Source organism: Balaenoptera ricei, chromosome 1, assembly GCF_028023285.1.
Source record: "Balaenoptera ricei isolate mBalRic1 chromosome 1, mBalRic1.hap2, whole genome shotgun sequence".
NCBI classification, from domain to species: Eukaryota; Metazoa; Chordata; class Mammalia; order Artiodactyla; family Balaenopteridae; genus Balaenoptera; species Balaenoptera ricei.
Window position 1 is genome coordinate 105,666,256 of NC_082639.1, and position 10,254 is coordinate 105,676,509.

Here is a 10,254-nt window from a genome sequence, read left to right on the forward strand (position 1 = left end):
GGACTAACAGAGCATAGAGGCCACCTGGCCTTAATAGTTATTAAACAAAATCTATTAATATCTATTACAAAGCCCTTGATGACAGAGAAGTAATTCACTGCACAGTTCTGAGTAGGGTCAGTGAAAGGACAGGAAGAACTGTAAGGGACCAAGATGGTGTCAGTTAAGCTAACAGCAATACACCTACTCTCGTTGTACAGGTCACAGAACTAGGTGGTTATCACCAGATAGCTTCCCTTCAATGGTTCTCTTCCTAGAGAAACCCAGAGCTCTCCAGGGGGAAATCGAAATTGAGGCTCCAGATATATTGGGTGGGAAAGAAAATTGCCTTCCATAGTGAAGGCACCCTCCACCGCCCCACCCCACCCAGATGTATTTACTGCACAAAGCAGCAATTCACACTGTGCTGGGAGATTTCTCCCAGTCTAGCTTAAGTTTACAGACTGTGGATCACAGACAGTGGACACTGACCTCCACGAGTCCTGTTGAGGGTAGAACCAAGAATCTTTATCACACTGTGGCCTTGAAGCTTGCTTTCTCTTCCTGTGCTTTGGAGGAATGAGAGATACAAGTTAAAAGTTCACCACTTTTTGATGAAGTGACCAGGGGTGAGCAATGAGTATGGAGTAAGAGTTCAAGGTGAAGTGGGCTGAGTCAGAGGAAACAGCACATAAAGCTCCCTTCAGTCCTGTCTTTGGGAGATCAGGAGACCAGAACCCAGCTCTTTCATCTGGCTTGCAACAATCTAACAGGTTAGAGCTTTTTCATTTTCTTTCAGCTACTCCTGGGAGGGGGTGCATGGGATTTTTGCAAAAATGGAGTAGAAGGAACACAGTGGGGTTTTATGAGCATGTAATGACTTGACATTTCTTTTAGGCTCTCTCCTGTGTCATCCTCTCATCCAAACTGCTCCCCAGTGTTTTCTGGTTCCTGGCAAGTGTTTCTCCGTGCCCAGGTTTGGCCATGGCAGGGTGGAGCTGCCTTGTGACAGGAGGAGGAGGGTTTCTGGGTCAGAGGATCGTCCGCTTGTTGGTGGAGGAGAAGGAGCTGCAGGAGATCCGGGTGCTAGACAAAGTCTTCAGACCAGAAGTTCGGGAGGAATTTTCTAGTAAGTGAACTTGAGTCGTGGGTGTGTAGCTCCATTTTAAACCCTGCATAGGTGTGGGGAGGGGGTTCTTGTCTAGCAACTTAAGGAAAGCTGTAGTCAAATCAAGGCTGATCCCATGTTATCAGAAAGGAGATTACAGATGGGGTAATACCATGGTGTAATCACAGATGGTGTCAGGAGATGATTCTGGTCCTGACCCAGGATTAGAGAGGGTGGCCGTAGACCAGCCACTTCAGCCTCTGTTCTTCTCATCCAGAAAATCATGTTTCAGTTTTCTCCCTTGTCAACGAGTCTTCAATGTTCTGATGATTTTTGTCTTGTCACTTGCTATGTACCATCTGCAAAGGGCAAGCAAGTGCCATTAACCTGGAGACCCCGCCCACGGGTCCCCGCCCCTCTTGATTGCTCTGGTCTTTCTGTGGCTTCACTGAGCATCTCCAGTGAAGGTGAAATAGAAGGAAGAGAAGGTGAAGCGAGTGTGTGTGTGTGTGTGTGTGTGTGTGTGTGTGAGAGAGAGAGAGAGAGAGAATTAGAGGGAGCAGGAGAGAGGGAATAGCAGAGCATGCACAAGCCTGCAGCAAGGGAGCCAGAAACAGAACAAGAGGCAGCACGAGTGCAGACACACCTCGCGTGGATTCCCTGTACATCTCTTTTTATCACTCGCCTCTCTCCTCATCACCACAAGGCAGTGACTGCAGGATCTGCTGAAGCAGCTCACGCCTCCCTTTCCAGATTGCTGCCCATGGTGCCAATGCAAAAGCTTGATTTATAGTGTATTTTCCAACCTGTTTCGCCCCCCAGATCCTCAAAATAACCCTGTGAGGAAGGTAGGAGAGGGGTAACACCCATCCGGACAATGAGGAAATTGAGGTCCGCAAAGGTAAAGCGACTTGCTACCCGGATTAATGGGTAGCAGAGCTTAGACTAGAACTCCAGTCACACGGCCCTAGGGCTGACGCTTGGCAAAGTGAATCTTCAGTTTCTGCCATTTCCCCCTTAGGCGCCCCCAAACCAATTCCCTGTCCCCCTCCCCGGCCCCAGTGGACTGGCTATCTACATGCAGGCCCTGGCTGCTCAGAGGACCCCTCTCCCCACGCAAAGCCCCCCCTCCCCAGCCCGCTCTCCTGGACCCTGCCCACCGCTCTGTTCCCCTTTCCTCTCCCCTGACCTCTGCAAACATTCTATTTCCTCTATCCTCTGCTTCAACAGCGTCTCTGATTTAAAAAAAAAAAATTCACAACCGATCAACATCAACCGTTTGTAATCCCTACATCTCAGCAATATTTGCAGTCTGACAACTTACGCCCAGAGAGGGCAATGCTCAACCTAAGAGGAACATCTCCCCAACGTGAATAAGTCAGGCGCTGTCATGGGTGGGCAGGGGCCTCTGTCAGGATAATAACAGAGACCACTCACGGTGTTCTTTCTGTGCCAGGCGCTGCGCTAAGTGTTTTACGTGTGTCAACTCATTTGTTTCTCATCACAACCCTCTGGGATGGGGAACAGTGCCCTTCTTTTTTGAAAGATGAGAATACAAGCACAGAAGAATCCAGTCCATTCAGGCTGCTGCAGCAAAATACCACAGGCTGGGTAGCTTATAATCAGAAATGTATTGCTCACGGTTCTGGAGTCTGGAAGTCCAAAATCAAGGCAGGGTCAAGTCCTGGTGAGAGCTCTCTTCCGGTTCATAGCCCACGCCTTCTCACTGTGTTCTCACATGGTGGAAGGGGCGAGGGATCTCTCTGGGGTCTCTTCTATAAGAACACTAATCCCATTCGTGAGGGCTCTACCCTCATGACCTAATCACCACCCAGAGATCCCCCCAACTCCTAACAGCATCACATTGGCATTAGGATTTCAACAAATGGCTTTGAGGGGACACAAACATGCAGACGTTGCAGAAGTTAATTAACTTGTTCAAGGTCCCCCACCTGGAAAATGGCAAAGCTGGATTTGAACCCAGGCGGTCTGGCTGCAGCGTCTGTACTCTTAACCACTAGTTTGTCTAGTAGCTTCTCTCTGGGCCTCCCTCCAATCCAGTTCACACCACGTAAGCAACTGCATATTCAGTCTATGCAAAACACAGGCCAAGTCCACAGAGCCTTGGAGGAGGAAGCCAGGGCTCCACCGCCGAGGTATCCACAGCGCCCTCTGCTGTTCTCTCTGCAGCCCTGCATACTAATGGGTAAGAGGTCTTTCCTCCCTTGGCCTTGGGCTTCAGGGCATAGCAATTCCTTTGAGCCAGTCTGCTGACGTTAGCCTTGAAAGAGAGGCAGAGTAAGGGAGGGGCAGGGCAGACGTGGGGACACAATCAGAAAATTCCACTCTGCGGCTAATTCCTCTGCCTTTCTCTCACTTCGTGGCCTTTTTGGAGTGGAAGCATTGGGGCGGAGCTAATGTTGCAGAGGCTTAAGGAGAGCAGGCTTAAGGTTCTTCCAAGTTGTAACCCAAGAAGGAAATTCTGCAACCCTGAATTTTTCACTCTGAATTTCTCTCTCACTGTTCTCTGCCGTCCATTGCCAATTTCATTTAAATTGACGTCCTTACTCTGCCCCAGAAAAGTGCCAGTCCTGTGTGTGGGTGACAGGAGCGCAAGCAAGGCTTGAAGGCGGAGGGGTGGGGGGACAGGCTAGAGTCTTCACTAGAAGTGTGACTTGGGCGTTTCCTCACCCTCTCTGAGCCTTGGTTTCCTCGCCTGTAAAGTGGAAATCAGAATCCCTATCTCATGAGATAGCTGTGAAAGGAAATAAGAAAGCTGAAAGTCGTGTGCAAAATAAAAAGCACAAAATAAGTGCAGGTTATTTATACAAACTGTATGTAGCGTGGCATTTATGACGTGGGCTAATCTGAGGTGATGATCTTACTTACCAGTAGTGCACAGTAGCGCCACTTCCCACGGGCTTCAGAGGAGCCAGAGACCCTGATGTCGTCTCTGCAACCCTTGGCTAGATGGCCAGAATGTTAGTCCCTCGGTGGCTGGCTCATTTTCAGCGTTGATATCTGCTTTTGATGATATCTAATAAGAGCTCTTTCAGTTAAATCCATCCTTCGGGCCCATCCTAAATTCCTGTTAATAAGCACCACTATCCTCCTGATCACTCAAGTGGGAAAAACTCGGGCTGCCTTTGACTCTTCCTCCCAGCCCATCACCAGTAAGAACCAGGACCTGGCAAGGTAAGGTCTGAAAGTCGAACCTTGTGTACCTCTCCCCTTCTCGGCTCCCACTCCTGGATCCCCGGTTCCAGTCTTCCCCATGTGAACTGTGGCACAGACGGTGTGATTAATCCCTCAGTCACCTTGCTTTCTCTTATATCCACTAGACTGATCCACTTTATAATACTGCAGCCAGGGTTCGCGTCCTACAGCACAACTCTGTTTACATTTCTCCTTTAATTCCAAACCTATACCGGATTCCCCATTCCCTACCAAATTAAACGCAAATCCACTCCTTAATGAATTTTATAAACTCCCCATGAGTCTCTTTAACAATTTTGTGTTCCAGGCACTGTTGACTCCTCACTGCTCAAACTCTCTTTTTTAGAATGAGATGGGATGGAAAGAGATGTTTGCTCTTTCCCAAGACATGCTACACATTCTGATTTCTGTGCCCTTGTTGACTTGGTCCCTCCATGGGATGTTCCCCCCTCCCCACTCCTCATTCCCCCCCAATCTACCTGTCCTTAAAGACCTGGGTCATCAGGAATCTTCCAGATCCAGAAAGCCTTCCAGTGACCTGACTCCTGTTCACACAGAGCTCCAGAGCAAGATCAGGCTGACCTTGCTGGAAGGAGACATCCTGGATGAGCAGTGCCTGAAGGAAGCCTGCCGGGGCACCTCGGTGGTCATCCACACCGCCTCTGTCATCGACGTCATGAACGCCGTCCAGCGAGAGACCATCATGAACGTCAATGTGAAAGGTACAGGATCCTGGGGTGGAGCTGAAGGGAAGTGGGCAAGCAAGGGTCAGAAGCTGGGATAAGTGAGGAGGAGGCTGGTGAACACCTGCTGGGTGGGCACCAAGTACTTTTCCTCATCACCACCAACAGAGATTCAAGGTCATCATCCTCAGTTTTTCAGATGAGGAAACTAGGGCTGAGACAGGCTAAGTGACTTGTCAAAGGCCCTATGGGGAGGAGTGAAAGGGCTAGAATTTAAACCCACGCCTGTGTGAGTCCAAAGGCCACGAAAACCCTTCTGCTGGTCCAATCAAGTGTTGACTCAGCTCCAACCTCAAACTCTTGCTATCCAGCCACCTCCTGTCTCCACTGGGCTGGAACCAGACCTTACAAGTGCTTCCTTGGGCATCATGCTAGCTTTTCTGTTTGGTTCTAAGTTGAGGGTCACCATACAGCCAAGAACTAAGAGCTCTGTGGTATGAGGTACCCCCAAGTCAGTTAGGAGTGACGGGACACAGCTCTGGGCTGGTTTCCTTCGGGCAGGACTTCCTGCAAAGGAAGGATAATAAGGACTTCCTGCAAAGGAAGGATAATAAGGGTAAAGAGAATGCCAGAGCCCTCCTGCTCACCCCCTAGAAGGATTCCTCACAAGAGAACTAGCAAAGCTGGTTCACAGTGGTCTGGCAGTACAGAATTAGCCAGCACTTGTCTTCCTGTAATATTTTCTTAGCAAGAATAGTTTCCCATTATCCGTAATACCATCTCTTCAGCTCACTACCAGATCTATTATTGAAGAGTAGCTCCTAGCCAGGTGCCCAAAGCATACCCTCTTCAGATCCTCATCCCTTAAATGCTTGGTGGCTCTTTCTGAACTGTGGCTTTCCAATTCACTTTAAATCTAGACAGAGTCACTCAAGGGATTAGCTTAAATCCCTTATTAGCTTGCTGTGTAGTATCCTCCCTCTGACCCCTGGAGGCCAGTCTCTCTAGGACCACAGCACCCTAGTCCATCTGTCTTCCACGCCCTGCCTGCCAGAGTTAGTCTACTCAGAGACTCCTTTTCTAAAGCAACTGATTGCTTTTGCATCTCCAGCCTAAAATTGCACAGTCTCAAAAAAGACCATTTCTAGTTTCAACTAAGCCACACCCCTGGTCACCCCCATATTGCCAGGAGGGTGCTAAGTTTAACCAGTCTTGAGCTTTCGGCCCCCCCCCCATAACTTCTACTCTCCACGGCTCCCAACAACAGGGGATTTGAAATCCCTGAGAAGTGTTAGAGGCCTCCATTGACTAAAACTAGCATCACTGACAGGTTTAGAAAATACTTCACAATCATGGCCATTTCTCCCTCTGCAGGTAAATTAGCTCCGAATTTTCTCTGCTTCTAGATTTAATTTTTTAAAAAGGAGGCTGTCTCTCCTGAAAAGCAAATTACACAGAGACCTTAAAAAGGATTTTTTAAAATACCACCCAAAAATGATGCTTTGCCCAGGAAATTGCTTCCTTCTTGTAAGGAAGGCACTCTGGGTTACCTCCATGAGCTAAAATTCTACCCAGATAAAGGAATTCTGCAAGATCCTCCCATGATAGATATTACCAGCAGAGGGCGCACTCCTTTCTGCTTCTTCCTCCGGCTCAACACACAAGGCCAGTGGTAGCTCCAGAAAACTAAGCAAAAGGAAGCTTTGCCACCCCGACTTTTCAGACCTGGGTAAACAAGCCACAGCCACAATTAGCAGTGGTCTTTGTAGGAAACACACAGTCAGAAACAGAGTCTGGATCTCCAGCTTCTGCCCAGAACCCACCAATCATTTGCTCAGTGACTCAAAAAAAAGTCCTTGTGACAAGTTTTTATTGGTCTTCAAAAAAAAAGGAGAAAAATACGAACAATTCAATGCGTACTTAAGAGTATATATTACCTATATACAACTCTGTGTGTGTGTGTGTGTGTGTGTGTGTGTGTGATGTGAATCCTTCAGCTGTCCTCTTTTGCCTAAGGACCAGAGCTGTCCTTATTCTAAGAGTATGGCCTCCTAATTTTTTAAGTTAAAATAGCCTATCTTTAATGAGGTGGTAGACAGGATAAATGATCATTTTAAAATCTCTTTACTCTGCAAAATATAAAGTGGCAACTCGTTGTCCTTTTCTGAAATTAAAAGTACGTACACTGGTCCGCGAAATCCAAAAGCCTAGAAATGCTTGCTCTCCAGAATCCAGATCTTGGCCTCTTTTCATTTTTGCTTTCGTCCTGTGGATTTAGCATAATCTGATCTCAGCCAGAAACACACAAGAATGCACTCCTCATGTGCAATAGCCACCTCACTTGAGGGTGAGGGGCAGACATGGTCCATGGCATGGCTGGCTCTGGACTCTTTCCTGACACTGACGGTGTGCTCTCCGTGGGCAGGTACCCAGCTCCTGTTGGAGACCTGTGTGCAGGCTAGTGTGCCAGTCTTCATCCATACCAGCACCATAGAGGTGGCTGGGCCCAACTCCTACAGGGAGATCATCCAGGACGGCCACGAAGAAGAGCATCTTGAAACGGCATGGTCCTCTCCATACCCATACAGCAAAAAGCTTGCCGAGAAGGCTGTGCTGGGAGCTAATGGGTGGGCTCTTAAAAATGGTGGCACCTTGTACACTTGTGCCTTAAGGCCCATGTATATCTATGGGGAGGGGAGCCCATTACTTTTTGCCCACGTGGAAAATGCCCTGAAGAACAATGGCATCCTGACAAATCACTGCAAGTTCTCCAGAGTCAACCCAGTCTATGTTGGCAACGTGGCCTGGGCCCACATTCTGGCCTTGAGGGCCCTTCGGGACCCCCAAAAGGCCCCAAGCATCCAAGGACAGTTCTACTACATCTCAGACGGCACACCTCACCAAAGCTATGATGACCTCAATTACACTCTGGGCAAAGAATGGGGCCTCTGCCTGGATTCCGGGATGAGCCTTCCTGTTTCTCTGAAGTATTGGCTTGCCTTCCTGCTGGAGATAGTGAGCTTCTTGCTCAGTCCAATTTACAGATATCGACCCCCCTTCAACTGCCACCTGGTAACCCTGTCAAACAGTGTGTTCACCTTCTCCTATAAGAAAGCTCAGCGAGAGCTGGGGTACGAGCCCCTCTTCACCTGGGAGGAAGCCAAGCAGAAAACCAAGGAGTGGGTCGGCTCCCTGGTGAAACAGCACAAGGAGACCCTGAAAACAAAGACTCACTGATCTGGGGGTGAGAACGATGTGGATGTGGGCATGGTTAGGAGCCGCCTGTCACGCTCTCCCCTTCCGGTTTCATGCAGCAAACAACACAGGCACAAGCCCGGGTCCTCCTGCCTCCCTTTTATCAGATGATCATCTGATAAAATGATGATCATCATTTGATCATCTTATTGTCTTCCTCCCTCCACCAGAAACCTTTCCCTGTCACTGGCCCAACGGGAAGCTTTCTGCCCTACCCTCCCTCCAGGGGACGGCCAGACAAGGTGATTTGCTGCAGCTGCTGGTGCCACCGTCTCAGTTGACGATTCTGAGCTATTTGGGCTTCTTTTAACTTAGAGTTTTGCCTGTTAGTTCCATTTCCTTTGTTAAATGCAAAAGCATTCCTTTTCTTTTAAAAGTTCATATTCCTTCACACAGCTCAATGAACGTAATAAACGTTTTAATGACTAATCTGGAGGAAGTTATGGTTTATGTGATTGCATACCTTTTTATTCCCCACCCCGCCCAATCAGCACCTCCTATTTAGAAAAGTAGCTCGGGGCTGGGGGGGCAGAAGTGTCGGGAAGGGGAACCTAGGATTGACCAAGCACTTACTACGTTTCAGGCATGTATTAGATGACCGACATAGATCACTTATTTAACCCTCACCAGAAACCTACGAGGTAGGGATGACTATTCCCTTTGATGAATAAGGAAACTCGTTCACAGTCACGCTAACTGCTATGAGACCGTTTAACCCAGATGGACTGACTTGAAAACCCTTATCCATCCGCTGAATTGTGTAGCCTGAACTGCCCAAAATTTATAGCAAAACGGGGACGGGGTGGTGGATGGTTTGTCGGCGGTGCAGCAGAGCACTGGACATGGGGTACTGATCCTTGGGAGAGCCCAGCTCCCTTGGGTCACCTACTTCTTGCCCAGTCCTGTGCAGGAGACACCCCAGGACCAAGGACAGCCCCCTTGGGGGAATCTGGGAGGTGTTCATACCCTTGTCAGCTGGGAGGAGAGGGAGAAGCAAAGGTGCAGCCAGCCTCCACTGCCAATGCCAGTGTCCTTGAAGGTCCCTAGAACGCACTTGGATCTATGTGTGTTGGCGACTCTGGCAACTCATAAGCCTACATTCCAACCTTTCAAATCACACAATGAAGCCGCACCACGGCTTCCTAGGAAAGTAAAGGGGACAGTTGTAAACCCTCCTACTCAGCGCAGAAAGTAGAGACTTAACTCCTCCTCCTCCCTCTTCCGCACCTCTCCCTCACACTGCATGCTGTCTTCCCTCACCTCCTTAGCCTCTTTCCCTTCCCTCCATCTTCCCCTAATCACTGGCCTTCTCATCCTTCTCAATGCCCCTAAGGAAGGGAGGCCAATCGAGACATGTCTGGGGACTTAAATGATGACACATTCGTTAACCGACTGGAGGACCAACAGTCAAAAGAAACACTGCCAGGCCAACAAGGACCACGTGACCTGAAGCAGGTGAGAAGGTGGCGTGGGGCTCAGTGCGGGGAGTGGGGAGCTCTCTCCTTCTAGACCAGGGTGTTGCCTGTCTTTATGAACCACGGACACAACAAGAGTCAAGACCAACACCCAGATGTCCTCTTTCTTACCCAGGGAATGTACGGATTATGAATTTGGTTGAATTTGATTACCACAAAGGAGGTAGTTTAAGCATTCACTCTTAAGGAGAAAGGGGAAAAACACTCTGGCCCAAACGAACAGGTTTCCATCACCTTCAAAACCCCAAGAGACAGAGGATCTGGCACCCAGGGATCAGGGTGGAGTGGCCCCAGGGGGTGAGACAAGGTGAGAGAAGAAACATTCCCTTCCTGCCTTCCTCCAGCGCACAAAACACAAAAGGCAGCATCTGCCAACCCGGTGAGGTGTGCACACCCGCATATGTTTACACCGATAGAGAAGGAAGGAAAGAGGGTGGTGGAGTCTGGGACAAAGTCCCCTCTGTCCGTTTTTTAGCCCAGGGAAATCCCACAACTATAAACCCGCCAGGGCTGTTCTCCCAGGGAAGGGAAGTGGCAT

The 10,254-nt window shown here is 49.1% G+C and overlaps 1 protein-coding gene across 1 annotated transcript; it reads left to right on the forward strand.

The window, feature by feature from the left end:
* Window positions 1–584: 584 nt before the first annotated feature.
* LOC132351543 (3 beta-hydroxysteroid dehydrogenase/Delta 5-->4-isomerase) lies at window positions 585–8,536 on the forward strand. The gene is made up of 3 exons (XM_059901393.1): window positions 585–1,108; window positions 4,861–5,025; window positions 7,412–8,536. Exons 1-3 carry the CDS (start codon window positions 964–966, stop codon window positions 8,221–8,223), a joined length of 1,122 nt encoding a protein of 373 aa, XP_059757376.1. The 5' UTR covers window positions 585–963; the 3' UTR covers window positions 8,224–8,536.
* Window positions 8,537–10,254: the final 1,718 nt, after the last annotated feature.

Bases quoted from the DNA above. Each gene is read 5' to 3' on its own strand.
- LOC132351543 (XM_059901393.1), top strand. From the start codon at position 964: ATGGCAGGGTGGAGCTGCCTTGTGACAGGAGGAGGAGGGTTTCTGGGT. The intron at 1,109-4,860 runs GTAAGTGAACTT...CTGTTCACACAG, and splicing joins AGTTCGGGAGGAATTTTCTA to AGCTCCAGAGCAAGATCAGG. The intron at 5,026-7,411 runs GTACAGGATCCT...CTCCGTGGGCAG, and splicing joins CATGAACGTCAATGTGAAAG to GTACCCAGCTCCTGTTGGAG.